The following is a 19,328-nucleotide window of genomic DNA, read 5'->3' as shown; positions in this document are numbered from 1 at the left end:
GTCTATCAACAACCAGTGAAAAACAATGCTTGGTACTACATCATCCTTAGGAAAAGGTGTTTACGTTCTGAAAAACATATCTTCAAGCTTATATCCTCATGTACCATCTTTAATAAACTACTTTCAAACTGTTTACTTGCCCATCTTAAAGTATTAAATAATGGCCAACTTTGCTCTATGCATTAAGAATTTCATTACACATTTAGTAAATATATTCTCATTTCAATGTTCTACTGTATAATGTCAAATTCGAATCATGAAGTTGTTGCTATCAGTTTCAGTCACCTGCAAAAGAGATGTGTTCAGCCTGTTTGACACCTGTATACCCAATGGAGAGAATGATGGCCAATAATCTTGTCCTCCACAACAACTGCTTTTGCTGTAAGCATTGTAAAAAGAAGCTCAGGTGAGATTTTAGTTTTTTTTCTTCCAGTCTGCAAATCACTCCTTTCTGCAATGTGTATTAAAATGCAATCAACTAAGGGTTATCTGACAAATACATCCAACACAATTCAATATTTTTTAACTGCCTACTGTACAATTGTAGAGGCCTAGTAATTAAACAATTTCAATCAAATTCTTCTCATACCACTAATACAATTACTACAATATGTGTTTTATTCTACTCAACTGCAGCATCAGAAACTCCTCTTCTCTTTATGGAGAGTTCTATTGCATTTTTCACTACCAACAACTCTTTAAAACAAAGGGAAATTATGATGAGGGATTTGGCCACAAACAACACAAAGACCGTTGGCTTCAAAAGACCGAAGAAACAGAGCCAGACATGAATGTGACTGAGAAAGCATCTAAAGCCAACTTGATGGTTGTTGATCGCTCAGTACAGATCTCTGCAGTGAGGCTGGCTCCATTGCCACCCAAAGAACCTTTGGCAAACAATGGTACTGATAACAGGAACAAACTGAAAAAGAGCTGGCCACCAGAGAAAAAGGAACCAAGGGGCAGTCCAGCACAGCAAGTTAAGACTTGGAAGAGTGTGTCCATTACTGACCAACAAGCCAAAGAAAAGTCTTGGACCAGTCCTATTTCAGAGAAACACATTGACAGAAATATATCAAAGAGGGACCAGGTAAAGGTCAGAACAGGAGAACAGGATAAAACATCATCTAAAGTTCTGACTCAGAAATCCAACAAGACTTTGTCACACCCAACAGAGATCTCAGAATCAAACAAATCCAAACCATGGAGTGTTTCTTTCAAAAGAACACTTTTTCAAGAAGACACATCAACAACAGTAGTGAATTTCTCTTCCTCTCGTATGCCTACAGGAAAGTCATTCCCCATCAAAAAACAGACAAGAGATCAGTCAGATCACATTCAGGCCACACCACCTGCAATCAAGAAACAAAATTCAAGTTCTGAAGAAAAAAACGACTTTCTTAGTAAAGCTAAAAAGTCTGTCAGGTTTGCCCAAAACACTGATACCAATCTTGATAATTCATCATCCTCTGAACTGAGCTCAGGCGTACGAACTCAGAATAAAAGGGAAGAACACTCAGATGATGCATCTCTTGAGGTAATTGTTGACAGTAGGAATAACATACATTTTGATGCAAGCACAAAAGAGTTTGAAAGTGAAGTGACCCCAAATTCAAATGAAAAGAATCCTCAGGATACAATGGATGGTTTTGGTAGAGGACAGGTTGATGTTTCAAAAGGATTTCATGCAGATGAGGATATCACTCAGGACAAGCCACAGCCAAACACCCCAGGAAAGGTCAACAAAGACAGTATGAGTCTGAAGAGACACACAGTGAGTCCAGGGGAATCCGAGGTTGTCAAGGTAACTGATGATGAGGAAAACAAAGCAGAGCGTTCAGAGGAAGTATCAGATGGAGCTGAACACTTAGATGTGTCTCATTCAGGAGATCAAAATATGAGGAAAAGTCAACCAGAGTCTGAATTTAAGGAAGTGGTTCCAATCATTTGTTCCAATAATGAAAAACAGCTACAAAATGATGCTCCAGTAAAAGGGTCAGAGAGTGGAGGTCACCGCGGAGTCCAGAGGTCCAACTCTTTGATGGGAAAACAGAGTGAGACAACCCAAGCGAAAAGGGGATCCTGGTCTAAGGGGAAGAGCCCTTTGTCCAAACTTTTCATAACAGGTAGCAATGAAAAGAACAACAAGGTTGAACCTACAGAAAAGAAGAAACCAGACCCTAAACCCAGGGGTATCTTAGGAAAACTGTTCCAGTCATCACCAGAGAAAGATACAAAGAAAACTGAGGAAGCCGAGCTAAAGGAGCAAGATGGAACAAAAAAGACTGTTCAGGCAATGGAGAAACTTGAGGGGGTTGAAGGGGTGAAAGAGGATGCAACTGAAAAAGAAAAGGATAGTAGCACATTTAAACACTCACTTCTGGAAGAAACAGAGGTCATAGACATTGTCAGTGAAATCTCTGATTCTGCTCACCCCAATCCATTGACAGGCCTTTTACCCACGCTGGAAGCTTCCACTGCTTTGACTCACCACATAGGTGACATTTTAACACTGGACAAACCCGTTTTTTCAGCCTCTGAAGAAATCGACAATGTTACTAATCACCCATTTGGTAATCCTGGACCCCAGTTTCAGAGTCTTGAGACTGAAGGCCATTCACTCATAAAAACAAGCATAACTAACGACACGTTAACTGAGGACTTAGCTAATTTTAAAACAACATGGGGTAGTGATGCCATTTTGGGAAACAGTCCACAGGAACTCGCAGGTGACATTTTTAAAGATGATTTAAATGTCCTACCTCCCGAGTCATTGTCAATTAAGATAAACACAGACAGCTCTTTCGACCAGTCCAATGAAATCCTTGACTCTCCAGAAGAGAGACAAAATGATGTCAGTACAGGAATGCTTTTTGAACTGGGTCAGGACATTCCACAATACCCCCTCAATCCCCTGGATCTATCACAAACAGAGAAGACAATAAATAGTTTAGGTGACACAAAAGCAATACTTTCTCCAGGTATCGACATTCTTTCAGCTGGTGCTCCCCCTGTTTCTCTCACAACGCACACACTTGATGTCTTTGATCAAACGTCCAAAAGGCAAGATGAGAATAATGGTATTAAAAACGAATCCTTAGAGGGGCATAACCCAACTTGTTTTGAATTCTCTACACCCATTCCACCAAATGTTGACTTTGATATATTCAGCACAGAGCAATTTACTGCCAGTATTATTAAGCAAGATGGAGCAGACATCTTTTCTGGCCCAAGTATCTCTGTAATTCCTGATAATATTTTTGGTATGAACGATAGCTTGACCAATGGAAGTGTTTCCACACAGCTGCCCAGTCAAACCAACCCTAATAGCTTTGATGACTTTCTGGCTTTGGATGACACAGCGGGGTCCCCCCCTGCAGTTCAAAGTGATTTTTTCCACCCTGACATCCTAACATCAGAATCTGTAATATCACACACGTCTCCCGCGAGTGATCCAAATGCATTCATGGATTCCTTCTTTGATCCTAACAGTAGTGGCAGTAGTCCAGCACCAATAGCACCTCCAAACACTGATAACAGCTGGATGGATGATTTGTTAGGCTGATAATGCCAATGATTGAGAAGCTTGTAAATATGATCATCATAAACTTGATCATTGATTATATCATTAAAATGCACTGGTCAAACATCATCAGCTCTTTATTGACAGTTATACACCATGTTCAAAGTATCATAAAGGTATGTTTCAGTGCATCATTGATTAGGTTGAATTCCAAGATTATGTTACTGTAATGACTGATTATAAATGTATGGCTCAGCATTCATATTGTAGTTGTACTTGTTTCCAGTGACATCACTCAAGTATATACAGTACCTATAACTTCCCTAATCCTATGCAAACCAGTGATAGCGTACATTTAATTATTGGTTTGGATTTGGAAATATAAAGCACCTACATTAAGTATTGCACTATTGAAATGTCTATCTTAACATACAATTCCTTGTGATTGCCTAAAGGTATAAAATATGTTTAAAACAATGATTGTTGCATTTTATACACAGGGCCTTTTGTTGATTGTTGTTAAAATTAAAACTAAATAGACATGCGTTGTAATATTCAGAAGACATTCTGTTAAATCCAAAAGCCATTATCTAAAATATATATTTTCAAGAAAAAAAGGCTCAGTTTATTCAAACAATACATACACAATGTCCTTACCTGTTTAACTTGTACCTTAACTTTTTAAGACAATTGCATTTGAATGTGCTATTAACAATCAATAATATGTATGTGTGAAAGTCTTTAAATATATAACCAAACAATTGTAACAGTCAAAATCAACTTACAACTTTGCTTTTGAAATGAAACACGCCATAACAGTGAATTACTTTAATGCCATTAAGTATTTTCACATTTTGTGTAAATGTTATTTTTAATGGTTATTCTAATAAAAAAATAAAGTTGACCTATAATGTGTTTAATCAACCACTTTTATTATGTGATATATGATATGTGAAATAGTTTCTAAAATAAAAATATATGATTTCTGTCAATCTGCCTTGATACCCCATATGTACTAACTTGATTGTCAATTACGTAATAAACTGCTAGCAAAGCAATAAGACCGTTTTTGAAAATGGGTTTGGTCATTTAAAGCTTAGTTGACTTAACACATTGTGGATTATCCTCTATATGGACAAATCCTTTCTTCTTCGTCATCACATTTCTGTAAAAGAGTACATAAAGAAAATGATTATTCATTATGGAATGTGCTGGCGTCGTTCACTGTCTCAGTTACGTTTCTGTTCCTCCCGGCTGACTCACCTCTTCCCCTCGGCCTCGTCAGTTGAGTCAGGCAGTTCTGTTCTTGTAGTCTCAGGAAGAAGAAAGACAAGAGCCCCTCCAGCTAATGACAGACTGCTGTAGACTATGGTGGGTATGGCCCAGTGGAACATAACTAATAAATTCAGTAAAGGGGACAGCATTCCAGCAACGCGAATTGCTATGGAGCCCAGACCCGTGGCAGTTTGTCTGAAAGTAGGAAGAGGCTTATGGTAACAGCATAAATACACCCAAGTTTAATTAATAAAGTACAAGTCACATTTATTTTACTGGCAAGTTTGGAAACTTAAAAAGACCTACCTTACTGATGTGGGAAACAGCTCCTGGACATAGACATTACATACTGATCCTGCCCAGTTCATGAAGAACCTCCCTGTGGTAGCAAGGGCAGTAATAACAATAGCATTGTCTGAAATGTTAGAAAAGATGCACAATATATTCCAGTTATCTGTAGCCAGGAGACACAATAACATACAGAAACAGAAGGCAATAGCGGAAAATGATGCATCTCCCTAAACTATACCTTGTGGAACAACAAGAATAAGTGTGCAAACAAATCCACCAATCAGAAGGGTAGACATCAATGATATTTTTCTCCCCACGACTTCTAACAGCCAGATGCAAAGGATGTGAGCTGGTATCTCTGTGAGTCCGAACATGAGCTGAGTCAAGAAGATGTCCAAGCCAAAGTTCCCAACATTGAATGACAGGCAGTAGTAGGAAAGATTTAATGAAAACCTTGGATTTAATTGAGAAAACATTATCCTGTTAGTGTTGCAGATTTTTTTTTCAGAATTGAAAATAATCCAACATTTCCTTTAGGGATTCCACTGGGTAACACTTCCAATTCGACAATGAATGTATAGGGTGCAGTGCCATATACAGGTGTAACAAGGAATGGGATGTATGGAAAGAGGTCTCTTATATATAGTCAAACATAAATGCTGTTTTTCCATGGCCTATCACTTCTCATTGATACTGACCTGTGGTCTAATTGTGATTGCAGTACCTGTGCAATCATCTTTTCAAAGTTAATATTATAATTTATTTGGTGTTAGGTGTGTAACATTGCACTCACCATCCTATTGTAATTGTAAGGAAATACTTCCTGAGTACAGGTGATTTGATGAGAACACATATGCCTCCCCTCTGCACACTTGTTTTCTCAGTTATCTGTAAGAAAGCACAGTTAGTTAGTGTCCAGACATTTTTGATAGGGGTGGCACCAGGGGTGGCCCACCTCTGACTGGGCATATGGCCAATCATATATTGGGGTGGCCAATCAGATTTCAGGGGTGGCCCGTGCCACCCTAGGCCACCCCCTGAACACGCCCCTGGTTCTTTGTGCATGGAATGTAGGTGAAATCTGCATGCACTGAGCCTGTCTGGTGCATGAGATATCAATTATGTTTTTTTACTCAGACAACAGTACCACATCTTGGAGTACCTTACCTTTTCTAACAAAGTATCTGGAATTTGGCGTTTGTTTATTGCTGCTGCCCTGAGAATCAACTCCTTTGCTTCCTCTGTTTTCCCCCTGTCCAGTAACCATCTAGCTGACTCAGGAATAAACCTGGCGAAGAAGTGGATCAAAATATAAGAATTAGTCATTTATAATTGATTTAGGATTTCAATTTTGTTTGTCAGTTGATTATTTTAGGAAGATACACACCATATATACATGACCACCACTGCAATTGGGGAAGCCATGACAAACTGTGCCAATCTCCAGTCACGGATATAATAGATAGTGCCAGCAAGGATACACTGCCCAATTCCACCAAAAAGCTGACTTACACAAGAGGCGTAGGAACGCTTGGTCACCCCAATCCATTCTGTCGCTAAAAAAATTAACAATCTCAACTTTACTCAAACATTGTGTTTGTTGCTCTTTACTGCACAAGGCATAACTGTATGATGGAATAAATGTTTGTATTCAACGTAATTACATCCAGCCTGACAACGACTAAATAGTAATTGTCTGATGTATTACAGTAAAGAGTACCTAGCACAATGCAGTTGATTCGAAATCCTCCATATGCAACGCCAACCAAAAACTGGGATGCTAGATATAGATAGAAATTGGGACATAGCCCTGTTGTAACAGTAAAAATTAACATGAGGACCATGGGAATCTGAGTTGCTCGTTTACGACCGAATCTGGAGAACGAAAAAACACAAATTAGTACTAAAAGTCTCAAAAATATAATTGTCTTCAATTTCTACTTTAATTGTGCACATTTTTTATTATATAAATATGATTTTAACTGAAAACTACAAAGAAAATGAAATTTCTGGACATAAAATACAACTTACGACTCAACAAAAGGCCCAAACAAGAGTGAACCAAGTAGAATTCCTGCCATGAACACTGTTTGTGCCAGTCCCACCACATTAGCTTTGCCACAGACAAGATTAAACTGCAACAAACCACATCTGATATAATTTGAACTGGTTAGGCTTGAAAGCCAGTTTTTTTATATTTAATTTAGAATGGCATTTTAATGTGTTTTGTTCAGACTCATATACTTACATCAGTTACAATGGTGGCCTTATACATTGGATTGTTGTACACCCATCCACTCTGGCACTCTGTGGTGTCATTGAGTCCATACTCCCTGATGGTGTTGATGTCCCAGTCCACAGGAACAAACATCAGGCACTTACTGAATGTTCCATCCAGCTCAAGAGGAACAGTCAGATTTAGCTGCTCCTCTGTGGTTAGATTAGGACCAGCTGTAAGGATCCAGTCTGTGTTACAGTGGCGACTGGGATCTGCATCAATAAAAATCAGGCTGGCGAGGTGGAAAGGTAAGATGAGATTTGGAAAGCAGAGACCAAACAGAATAAGCTTCTGGAACAATCCAAAGTCACCGATGGTCCTCAGGATCTCTCCAAAATCCGTCATGTTTGCCAAACAATTATTTGAAAAAGCACTAGAATGACAGAGGGGAGTCCCAGTAGTACCTTTGAAAAAATAAATGAATGTTTAACCACAAAACAATGGCAATGATTCAGCAGATTACTTCACATGTCCAACTTTTAGGTCATAAAACATTAGCACCATTGTAAAATTCATTGGTAACCTTTATCTATAGCTTTCCAGCTAAGAAGGCCATTTTTGCTCTGAAGAATTAATTTAATTGTACACTATACGATATCTCATACAGTAGAAATGCACATCAACAATGTTTAATATTACTCAAACCTTCCTACTATACAGTCTATCCTAACCAAAGCAACAAGCCTATCTGGTTCAAATGATTAGAAAAGCAGAAACATTTATATAATTGTACTCATTGTTTAAGAATGTGACTTACTGTTCAAACAGTATTCAAGCGTTATAAAATGTTGTTTTTTCTCTTCAGGGTTACAGTTGTTGCACAGACAGAGAAATCATGCAATGATGTTGTTGGGTGTCTGTCTTGTGACTCTTTACAGGTATAATTTAGCTGACTTTTGTCCTCCAGAGTTATATTACATAACGCTGAACATAAATCCCAAGGCTCCAAGACAACGTGTAATACACCAGGAGTAGGTTGCACACACTGTACTGTAGGTAAATTAACATTGCAACGTCACATTTACCTTGTATTTTATTTATTCACATTTGTAGTCTTTGGGATTTAATTCAGTTCCTGATAAGCTTGCCCTCATTAATTGGTTTTAGCAAGACATTGAACACTTTTAGATGTTCTGTTTAAGTTATACATCTCTTCTGTGAAGATGGTCCACAAAGAAAATCATCAGGGCAATAAACCAAGTTTGACTGATGACTGTTGACATGTGATGTAGTGATTTCGGTATAGCTGGTCCTTGTAAAGTAGTGAGCTGCATAAGGAGCTGTATGCTATAAAAGGTTGAGATGTGCTTAACTGAATGCCAAGAAAGCTGTCCTGCTGAAGACCAATCATCCTCTCAATCCTCAGCCTACAGTACACCACTTTAAGTACAACCTTTATAATTTATACATAAGACAAACGTCACAAACTTTGTCTGTGAAACATTAAACTTTCCATGTTATTTATAGAAGTGGTAAATATTTTACCAGGATATGTGATCTGAAAAGAGCTTTGATCCCTTGTTCTCGTCACAGTTACATAAATGACAATAACCTTTTGATTTACTTGGATTTTTGTTTTTAAGAGGGCAATTGCAATGGTAGTAATATGCTAATTACATGGAAAAAGAAACCCCAAAAAAAACCTCTACAATAGCAAAGGGAAAAAATTGACTAATTTAGTGAATTCCATCATGTGACTTTATTTATCTGCTTAAAATTATTTTGATATAATCATAGTGTAGACCATTTTCAATTTCCATACATTTAATCATTCCAAAAGGGATCTCATTTGAATGACATCAAGTTCTGAAATACAATGCAAGATTTCAGCACAACATTGTTCAAATAATATAATGAACACATTTGACTTTGACTCATAGTTTGTGAAGATACATATAGCAATGTCCAATATGTATAATAGTTGATTAACAATTGTTATATCTAAATGAAAAGGAGCAACATGAAATTAGTCAAATGGAAAAATAGATAAGCATCATTCACAGACTTAAGAACGAAACAGGTTTTCAGATTGGCTACAAAATAGTTATAGAAGTTTGAACTTTGTCATTAGCCCTCCCCTTCTCTAAAGCATTAATGAAGCTAACATTCTCACACTCATAACAGAGCACTGTGTCCAGTATGCCGCTTGTCGTGTCACTTGTTGAAAACTAAGAACAGAAAAGTTGTCACTGTTTCATCTGGAAAACAACAATTTGACAGGTTTAGGTGAAACAATTGCATATAGCATGACATCAAGCACACAACACGTGATTACAAGCTCTCTAGTAAACTAAAACAAGCAAGATATTAGATCAATAAGGTGCCAATTTGACATATCATTTGTGCATGATTACCAACACAATGCTGTATTAGTGACTTTCTAACATACAAAGGCCAACAGTGGAAAACTCAATATAAAAACGAACAACTCACAGAAGTTCATTTATTTAGGTATTTTACTGGATGAGTTACTGATCAAGTATTTCAGTTGTCTGCCATGATCATTATGTACAACTACATTTCTTTTCTTTCCAATATCAGAAATGTATTCAGAAACAGTCCATGCCTCCAACTCCCTCTCGAGGTGGATGAGTGATGGTGCACGTTGCATCAGTTGCTGTATCACATCTTGAAATACAATATCGTTAAATACACCACGTATAACAGTACCTGAACTACTACCCATCACACAGCCCTGGCACACCGTACAAAAACAAACATACTGCTAAAATGGGAGAGACAACAGTGACTTCTAGGTGAGTGGAAATGGAGGACTGACTACAGAGTACCAATTAATAATCCTAGGATGAAAACTGAAAAGTATATCGAAAACAGCAATAGAGGCAATGGTCAAAAGACAATAAAAATAATTGTTGCATAGTCCAAGAAAAGAAACAAAGGTCTCAATCCAAACTGTAATAACCATATCCATGAACACCATGACCCATCTGAAAGACAGGCAGACTGTTACTGCACTCTGAGCAGAGTGATTACTGCTGTGTTAAGACAATCCCATATAGTGTATATTCTGTTATGAATTCATCAAACTCTTCAGTGCACAAGTGACCAAACCAGCAAGCAACTGAAGGACTGGGGTTTCCAATTTTATTAGTTTAAAGTCTGGAAGTTATTTAACCAATACTTATATGGTAGGTCGTCAAAAAGATTTCCAAATAAACTATACACAAGCGGTCTCTTAAAAACAATGGGCTATGTTGTCTGATTCCTAAATGTTAACCACAGAAATGACTATTTCCATCATGCTAGCTAAATCCAAGTCTCTGTTTACGTTGAATAAATTCCAATACTAGTATCAAGATGCTAAATAGCCGTGGCACAACACTTACGTTGTGTGTTCAGTGGCACATTTGATAAAAAGGCCTTTATTGTAATGACTTCCAGTACTGGCAGGAGTTTGCATGGATTGCGCTAATGTATGAAAACAGAAAGAAAGCCCAAGTAGTTGATTGCATCCTCCCATTAACATGCCCGCTGTAAGCTCGTCAAGATTCATGTTTTGTACTGGGCCCTTTCTGAAACAGGTCCACCTGCAGCCAGCAGTCCTGTGGGATGATGACTTAGCTCTTCTCTTTGGCAGTAGTGGTTTCTTGGAATTGAGTACTATGCATCTGTGCAATACCATCTCTTGTTGTCCTGTGTTGTCCGTTGTCTGTGAGTTAACTTATGCTGAGCTGAGCAAATCCCATAAGCTTTACATCGTCAGGAATTTCAGACTCATCCAGGCCGGAAGCCTTGAAAGAACAGCAGGGAATAAGGTTGAAAGAATTAGAGGATTGAGCTGGGAAATGAAAACATGAATGTTTGCATGGTTTGATTTTTAATTTTTAAAGGATGCCAGAGAATGGAACATATGAGAATGTCATAACTTACAAGTTTAAATGTGACATTTTTATTGTTTTGGGGATCATCAACAATTTTCTGCAGATTGGCAGCCACTGCAAAGAAGACAGAACAGTGATGAGAAAACCTTCAAAGACTTTAAGTGTCTAATCTGGCTATCAGCACAAGAAGTATTAAAACAGACAAAGTGAGTTTTAAACTTCTTGAAATGTTTATGTAATTGCTTTCTACTTACCAACAACTAGGTCTTTCCCATCAACCAGCCCTGCAGAAACCAACTCCTGAGAGACCCCATCAGCTGAGTCTAGGGGGAGGGCAAGAGACAACCACATACTGCTTAGAAATAATACCACATCAACCAGGTAGTTAAGTCTCTGACAGTATGCTACTGATAAGAACAGAAGAGTCTGTGTTGACAAGATGAATAAACCCACCTCTGCCTGGCATGAACTCAAACCGAATGTCATTCAGTTCTTTCTTTAAATTCCTGTGGGAGAATAGTTACATGTTGAGGGCATGACAAGATTACCATCCACCACACTACACAGGTCTGATAGACTTCAACTGAGGACCGTGCAGAGCAAGAGGATACAAACCTCAACCTCAGTACCAGGCTGATAGGAACTTTGAGCACATTAGGAGCTGCTGGGTCCTATAGTGGAACAAATGGAAAGATTATTACAATGCAGAATCAGTAGGGTGTCCAATAGTAGGTGTGTGTGTGTGTGTACCTGTGCAGAGGGGGCTTGTGAGAGGCTTGCCGTCTGGGTGGTTTCTGCCGGGGCCTGGCTGGTGTCTGAGAGGTCCTTGACTGGACCTGAGGGCTGCAGGAGCCCAGAGCTCCCGTCTGCAGGGGGGAAGATCTGAGAGGCGCAGTGAACACATCAATGGAGCAACGCAAACCTTCCCCATCCAATATTCTCAGGAAAAATACCCAATTTGAATGGCTTCACTCGAATACAACTGCATGCACAATTCAAGGTGAAGACACCCATGTATTTGTATTAGATCAATCAACATATCAAATCATGTCCACTTAATCAACAGTTACTATGATTCTTTGGACTCACCTCTAAATTTTGAGATCCATCCTTCACTCTGGGTGACTGTAGAATGGGCACGATACAGAGATTGTAAGAATCAAGAAGAACATGCACGGCAAGTAACCCCATTTAAATTAAACATCTCTCGTTCAAACAGTGTTTCCAAAAGACAACAATTAAACATCCTGACAGAAACAAGGGAAGGGCAAGGAGGGTAATTACACACATGCATAAATACCACAAGAGCCACAAATGAGAGAACACATGTTAACCATCACCGGTAGAAGGACCCAGGGCCTCACCCTTAGTGCTGCCACAGCAGCCTTCCCCTCTTCACTCTCTTCATCCAGCTCGTCGTCACTCCACTCCCACTCTCCGTCCTCGGTCTTGTGGAGCCGGCCACTTGAGCCAGGGACCCTTCGCACCTACAGACATGACCCCATTGGTTTAGCAAAACCAGTTCATACACACACTCACACACCCTATATGAATACAAATATACAACAACTACTCCAAAAATATGATTTCAGGGTGTATTATAATCAGCCATTGGTAAAAAGTTATGAAACTGAGTAAACTGTAAACTGAGAATCCTAATAGGTTCTTGAACCTTTTTCGATCGGTCGGTTATCGTTGGCCCCTTTTGAAGCAGCTTCTCCTCCAAGTACTCATTACTCTGCCGGGACAGAGAGAACATGTTATGAAAGCTGGAAGGAGCCAAAATGTTTGACGTCATCAACGGTCCTCAGTGTTACCAACAGTACCTTTGCTTTAGTGAAAAACTTGTGCTTCAGAAGTTCAGCAGCTGTTGGCCTGAAAGACAGCATGAGACAAACCGCACTGTTTAGCCCTTATACCCTGGAGCACATGCTCAAGAGGTTCAATTTACCAGGTAAACATGAACATATGAGGGCCGACGAAGGTTAGTGGCTGGTGTGTGTGGATGGTTACCTTTTCTCCGGGTCCTTCTGTAAACACAGAGAGATCATCTTTCTGAAGGACTTGCCGTACTTCTTTACCATCTCCTTGTCTGTGATGCCCGTCTCCAGAGAGGGGGGGTCATTCTGCAGGGTCAGCATCAACACCTGAACAGAGTCACATGGGTGTAAGATCACAGGAACACCAACACTTACATTTATGTTTGCATAGGAACAAAACTTTATTGAATTATTCAATCAAATCAATTCCAAATTGTCCAATGTGGGTATGTCTCAATTTTATTTCCAGCTAATATTCAAGTTACTATATGGTTACCTTCATGGGTGGGTATTTATGATAAGGCGCGGCTCCTGTGGCCAGTTCGATGGCGGTTATCCCGAAGCTCCAGATATCTGCTTTGTAGTCATAACCCCTGACCTGTGGATAGTGTACATTAGTCATATGGAAAACAAATGACTGAAGTCCAAACAGGCAGATCACAGAGGATTCTGGGGAGGGACCAACCTGCTCCATCACCTCCGGGGCCATCCAGCAAGGAGTTCCAACAAACGTCTTCCGCACCTTGTTCCTGGTCATGTCACCTCCGGCTGCTAGAAAGGCACTCACACCAAAATCTGGAGAGGCGGAGGAAAGAGGGGATGGAGACCGAAAACAAACAACATTAACCTGAAGCACGTCAGTAGATGTTGCTAATGACATTAGAAGAGAATCCATGAGAATGTTAAAAAACGAATTCTATACAATGATTAGAAAGTAAAGAGACAGGGGATTGGTTGTGACCATACCCGCAATTTGCACCGACCCATCGTCTCCAAGCAGAATGTTTCCTGCCTTCAGATCCCTGGGCACAGATCAAATATATAGATGACTTGCATCAAAAAAAAAAAAATATGTAAGCCTGACAATCAATTACACAACAAATTAAGGGGTGCACCGACAATATCATACAAAGCTTAGACAAATAAACAATGCACAAACAATATCACACAAACCTTCAACAAACAAACTAAACAAGCGAACAAAAGTTCCTCCCCCCCAACTGGTCCAACTTGTATACAAATGAATAGCTCCTTTCGGACCGAGGATCTAGCCTGTTAAATCGCACCCTCTCAGGGACTGGATTTCCTCCTAGACCTCCTCTTGTTTGCATACACTGACGAACCACGGCTGAAGTGGGAGAGTGGATTATCTCTCCAGCAGAGCTCTGCCACAAGCATGAGCTGATCTCTGAACGCCCTTCACTCTGCTCACATGGACGTAATCAAGTTAACCAGGCATCTGATCTCAATCTGCAGCAACTCTGACCTGCTTTGATGTACTGTACCACTAAGCGACTAGGACACTCCTCTTTAAGTCCATTCCAAAAGGATCATCAAGACGACAGTATAAGCCCCTTTATTTAGCACACTTAACACATGTTCACCCAAATCCAACAGTTACAACCATGTTTGAATTGTGGTCATAGTTACAAAAACGCTACAGGAATAGTGTGTTATATCATAAAAACAATAAGTCATACTGGTAACACCACAGCACTGCCAGAAAAACCTGTTTCACTCATGTAGTGTTTTTCTGAGAAGGATAAAACCAGCCTCTTCAATAATGAAGAATGATACTCACCACTGAGTATGAAATATTAAAGATACAAGGACAACGTGCAAGCCAGGAGTTCAAACTGGAGCAATGTTAAAGCTGGAGTAAAGTTAACCATGAATGGCAGCTTGATTGAGTTAAATGAAAGGGAATCTTTCTTTTACTTTAACTGTCTTGTTTACTCAAGTAAGCAGGCAACCACAACGCCTCATCTGAGAGAATATGGACAGAAAGTATGGACTGAACTTGCAATGCCATTCCATCTGAACTTGAAAAGCCATTTCAAAATGCAATCTGCTTAAAAAGCCAAGTAGATGCTAGCCCTACCGGTACAAAACACTTAACAATAATATGAATGTAGGTCAGTTCATACGAGAGGTCAGATGGCTGAGCGGTGAGGGAGTCGGGCTAGTAATCAGAAGGTTGCTGGATCGATTCCCGCCGTGCCAAATGACATTGTGTCCTTGGGCAAGGCACTTCACCCTACTTGCCTCAGAGGGAATGTCCCTGTACTCACTGTAAGTCGCTCTGGATGAAAGTGTCTGCTAAATGACTAAATGTAAATTGTAATGGATTCCTTAATATTTTGTTTTGCCTATTTTCAACAACCCAAAAATATTTTACCATACCCCCCAAAAAAATATATATAAAGAGTTAAGAGTCTTACATACAATATGAAAACCCAAATTGTGCTCCCTTTCTTCCCAGCCCCACCTGTGAATCTGTCCATTCTTGTGAAGGTACTCCAGGCCCTCCAGCACCTCTCTCAGGATGGTGGCAATGCTGGACTCATCCAGCACCCCGTTCTTATGTTCCCCACGGGAGATGATATGCTTGATGATGTCCAACACCGAGCCTGAGTCGGAAGAAAGAGGAACCAAATTCATGTGAAGGTTTTAATCATGTATTGTGTGTGTGTGTGTGTGCTTGTGGAAGAAAATCAAACAATAATTGTTTTAAAGCGAGTAATAGGCAATGTAAGGAGGTGTTAGCTGGAGAAGGTAACAGACTAGGAAAATATGCTTTCTCTCTTTCCCGGGCAATGCATGCCATGGAGAGGCAGTCTTCGAGCCAAGATGAAAGAAAACTCAGCAAATTCTTCATCACTGCTACGAGCATTCTAACATATGGCCTAGGACAAGCTAGGTTAATCAGACCAGTCACTAGGCTCAAATTTCATTTGACTCTTATGTGCCTGGTATCTCTTGTATGGTAATCACCTGACGACTGGATCATCCTCAAATCAAATCTGAACCACCTATTTAAATGTACCACATCTGCTAGCTACGTGCAGTGTTTCCCCTAGGATTGTGTTCAGGGGGCGGCGGACAAGAATGTTGCTTCTCATTCATTTTCATTGGAGGTCACGTGACAGGCCTCGCAAGGCAGTGTGAGATACCTGGCAGCACGAGCAGGCTTCCGAGCAACAGACTATTCTGTGCGTTTATTAGGGCATTTGTAGACGAGCAATGCCAGTATGTTACCAGTCAAAACAACACTAGCTTGCATCGCAACGTTGCGCAAACTTTTTGTCGCAACTTTGTAGGCGACAAGCAAGAAACAAAAGTATGTGTGTAACAGCTTTATCTGGCGTGTCCGTAAAAAATAATAATAATATATATATATATATATATATATATATGTATAGCCTTATATATATTTTGTCATATTTTGAGGGGGGCGGGAGGTCGTTTTATGGGGGGCGGGCTGACCCTCCAAACAATTGTAGGGGAAACACAGAGTAGGGCCTATGGTTCTTATATACTATATATATGTAGTTTGTTCCACTAGATTCTCCATCCACAAAGGCAAGCTTTAGACTTGGAGCAGACATAACCTAGGTATCAGTACTTACCACCACTTAGCAGCTTCATGACCAACCAGAGCTCATCCTTCACTACAAAGGAGGTGTAGTAGGAAACAATGTTTGGGTGATGGCACTGACTCATAGCTTGAATCTCTTTCTGCAGGGAGTAAATGAGTTGGGATCACAGAAAATGCTAATAAGAGGAAGAATGGATACCATGGAATAATGAAAGGCTTGACAAATTCACAACAAATAATGGTGCCCATATGTGCACTGGCAACATCAAGTGAAAGGCCACCACTATTACCACATGGAGTTTTAGCATTATACAAGTTTCTACAGAGACCTGGTCGAAAATTAAGTCAGTCCCATGGCCTTTTAACCACACATTTAAACAATCTTCCTAGTCATCCTGTTTGGGCTGAGTTAACTTAATTCAGCTCTGCCCAGCTCTGCCCTTGTGCTGACGGGTGAGAAGGAGTGACCTGGGGAATGTCAGCACTATTCCAGAACCAAAAGAGCCTTAATTGAAGCAACAGGGCTGGGTGCATCCAGGGCCAGTTACATAAGGGCTGAACAGCACTATGGTGTTAGTGTCCAGCTGTTGAACTGACCATGTCCGATTAAACGGATAGATATTCTACTGCAGTCTCACCTATGCCGTCTTTTACAGTTAGGCTAGATGAGACATGGTTTGTACTGGTAGACAAGTTGCTGAAATCTAAAAGGAGTCTGGACTTGTGTGCCCCCTTCAATGTTGACTAGACTTCTGCAGTATTTTACCAGGAGCTCATCCATGCTGGTCTGACATTTCTCCAGGTTGATGCGCTTGATGGCCACTCTCTCCTTTCTTGGCTCACAGTAGGCTGCCTGCACCACTGCTGTGGCACCACTCCCTAGGATCACAAAGGGAGGAGGGAAGGTGTTAGGGGTAGGAACTCACCCAGAACAATAACTTTCAACACAGCCCGAGTGACTCTTAACTCATAAAGGACCGTGTACTTTTAAAACAATGGTTATTACATTTGCTGTCATTCCTCATGAGGGGCACGTTAACTAGCTAACGTTAGCTGTATAGAACAGATCTTGGTTCACAAATGCATTAATGTCCAAACACATATTGTGACCTTTTGATAATTACTTAAAACAAGCTAATCCGGACTGAAAGCATGCATGACTCACTAAGCCATATCATGCCTCCAGCAAAAGAGCACCACCCATTTCGGCACTTCACCCTTCAGCCTGCGTGCTCTGTTAGCTCGTGTAGATGGTTAGCTACCTTACTAGCTACTGGTAGCTAGCTAGTCAGCACATTGTTAAAGTGGTTTTCTAAACATCGAAAGGAAGCAAACGAGCAAATTAATTAAATTATTGCCATCCATAGACCATTAAAGACGAGTCTATGAAAATAGTGATGCCCGTTCCATGTTACTTTATACAATGTCAGCGAGATAGTTACTAATGGCCTGCTGAAGCTGATACAAATTAGCTAACTAGCTAGCTAGCCAGCTGGCAATTGGGTTGAGACAGACAAGCATAGGAAGAGATTCAGATGGTTAGCTAACTAGCTCTAGCTAGCTACTGTACGGTGTACTCACCTATCACCTCATTGAGAACATAGTCATCCTTATTGATGGACCATGGTTGAGTACTTTGGTCCTCTGCCATTGCTTCGTTGTAGATTTACACTGTAAGCAGTGTTATCTTAAACAATGTTGGTTGTTTTTCTTGACAAATTGCGTTATAATCTCTCCATTCGGGTTCGCGGACGTTAGCTTGCTAGCTAGCTAGTTCGCTTTGACAGTTCCTGCTGCTTCTGTCAACACTTGACGGGCGCCTCGCGCATATGCGTATGTAACAGCAGTAGGACTTAAAATTTCGCCATCTTGTGTGTGGCAGTCAGTGCACTTGAAGCCTTGTCTTAAGAATGGAAGACACACAAAATCAAGTGTCTTGCATGTACGATGCCATTTGAATGTACCTAGTTTGATCTTTCAAAGGTCCTCTTTGTGAATGAGACGTCCAGACCTTTTACTCAAATATTGGACAAAAGCTGTTTTGAATTTGATTAAAGTTGAATTCCAGGAAGTTAATATTTATTAACTTAAAAATCCATTCTTGTGATTCTTGAAAATGTTTTAAAGGACTTGTTTGGCAATTTCAATATGGAAATAGCTGTCCCATTTTCTTGTCTTTGTAAAGACATGTCAAAACGAATTTCTGTAGGTAATAGTTGTTTTGAATCAAACTAATGTTCAATGATCCAATATTTGTTTCAGCATGTATTTCCAGCGGCAGTCATGTCATTAACTACTGAATATTTTGAGTCATCTTCTTTTTCTTTGAAAAGGTCTGGACACTTACTGTACTCTTGACTAATGGTACAACATATTGTATGAAATATATGTAGTGTAGGCCTATCTAAAAACGATATCAGTTCATACCAACATGATCACCAAAAATAAGAGTGTTTCCAATGAACGTGTTTACTCCCCTTACAGTATTTCAAATGAGAGTGACTCTTTGAAAGAGATTTCGATTCCAGCTTTTTCAGACAGGTAAGGTGCATAATGCAGTGCTGATGTTGAAACTTGCACAACTGCAGATGGTATTTATGACATTATACATACGTAATGTTTCTAGTCATGCTGTTTCTTGTCTGCCATGGAAAACTTGGCGTTGCAATACTAAAATGGATGGATGTTATTTTGATTAGAT

At 39.8% G+C, this 19,328-nt stretch overlaps 3 protein-coding genes across 3 annotated transcripts; 1 reads left to right on the top strand and 2 right to left on the bottom strand.

Annotated features, from left to right (window-relative positions):
• Nucleotides 1-279: 279 nt before the first annotated feature.
• Nucleotides 280-4,456, top strand: LOC124472858 (LIM domain and actin-binding protein 1-like). The gene is made up of 3 exons (XM_047027983.1): nt 280-406; nt 637-2,349; nt 3,499-4,456. Exons 1-3 carry the CDS (start codon nt 297-299, stop codon nt 3,563-3,565), a joined length of 1,890 nt encoding a protein of 629 aa, XP_046883939.1. The 5' UTR covers nt 280-296; the 3' UTR covers nt 3,566-4,456.
• slc22a13a (solute carrier family 22 member 13a) lies at nt 4,338-8,662 on the bottom strand. The gene is made up of 11 exons (XM_047027984.1): nt 8,125-8,662; nt 7,338-7,771; nt 7,121-7,224; nt 6,810-6,964; nt 6,477-6,645; nt 6,257-6,377; nt 5,883-5,977; nt 5,328-5,542; nt 5,105-5,213; nt 4,787-4,993; nt 4,338-4,688 (listed from the first exon to the last, which is right to left on the bottom strand). Exons 2-11 carry the CDS (start codon nt 7,710-7,712, stop codon nt 4,613-4,615), a joined length of 1,626 nt encoding a protein of 541 aa, XP_046883940.1. The 5' UTR covers nt 7,713-7,771; nt 8,125-8,662; the 3' UTR covers nt 4,338-4,612.
• A 384-nt stretch (nt 8,663-9,046) lies between these two features.
• On the bottom strand, nt 9,047-18,450 carry LOC124472986 (serine/threonine-protein kinase OSR1-like). Its single transcript, XM_047028187.1, has 18 exons — nt 18,209-18,450; nt 17,394-17,506; nt 16,659-16,767; nt 15,518-15,659; nt 13,996-14,051; nt 13,715-13,824; nt 13,526-13,627; nt 13,223-13,356; nt 13,036-13,084; nt 12,882-12,947; nt 12,574-12,696; nt 12,299-12,334; nt 11,960-12,091; nt 11,825-11,880; nt 11,663-11,715; nt 11,464-11,532; nt 11,259-11,323; nt 9,047-11,119 (listed from the first exon to the last, which is right to left on the bottom strand). Exons 1-18 carry the CDS (start codon nt 18,276-18,278, stop codon nt 11,045-11,047), a joined length of 1,560 nt encoding a protein of 519 aa, XP_046884143.1. The 5' UTR covers nt 18,279-18,450; the 3' UTR covers nt 9,047-11,044.
• Between the last annotated feature and the right edge of the window lie 878 nt (nt 18,451-19,328).

Source organism: Hypomesus transpacificus, chromosome 10, assembly GCF_021917145.1.
Source record: "Hypomesus transpacificus isolate Combined female chromosome 10, fHypTra1, whole genome shotgun sequence".
NCBI lineage: Eukaryota > Metazoa > Chordata > Actinopteri > Osmeriformes > Osmeridae > Hypomesus > Hypomesus transpacificus.
Note: the sequence above shows the minus strand (reverse complement) of the source record. Positions and strands in the feature narration are given on the sequence as shown.

Bases quoted from the DNA above. Each gene is read 5' to 3' on its own strand.
- slc22a13a (XM_047027984.1), bottom strand. From the start codon at position 7,712: ATGACGGATTTTGGAGAGATCCTGAGGACCATCGGTGACTTTGGATTG. The intron at 6,965-7,120 runs GTAAGTTGTATT...TTCGTTCTCCAG, and splicing joins TTTGGGCCTTTTGTTGAGTC to ATTCGGTCGTAAACGAGCAA. The intron at 6,646-6,809 runs GTACTCTTTACT...TAATTTTTTTAG, and splicing joins AATCAACTGCATTGTGCTAG to CGACAGAATGGATTGGGGTG.
- LOC124472986 (XM_047028187.1), bottom strand. From the start codon at position 18,278: ATGGCAGAGGACCAAAGTACTCAACCATGGTCCATCAATAAGGATGAC. The intron at 16,768-17,393 runs GTAAAATACTGC...TACTCCCTGCAG, and splicing joins CCAGCATGGATGAGCTCCTG to AAAGAGATTCAAGCTATGAG. The intron at 11,881-11,959 runs GTACACACACAC...GTTCCACTATAG, and splicing joins CACAAGCCCCCTCTGCACAG to GACCCAGCAGCTCCTAATGT.
- LOC124472858 (XM_047027983.1), top strand. From the start codon at position 297: ATGTGTTCAGCCTGTTTGACACCTGTATACCCAATGGAGAGAATGATG. The intron at 407-636 runs GTGAGATTTTAG...ACTCAACTGCAG, and splicing joins CATTGTAAAAAGAAGCTCAG to CATCAGAAACTCCTCTTCTC. The intron at 2,350-3,498 runs AAAGGATAGTAG...TAACAGTAGTGG, and splicing joins GAGGATGCAACTGAAAAAGA to CAGTAGTCCAGCACCAATAG.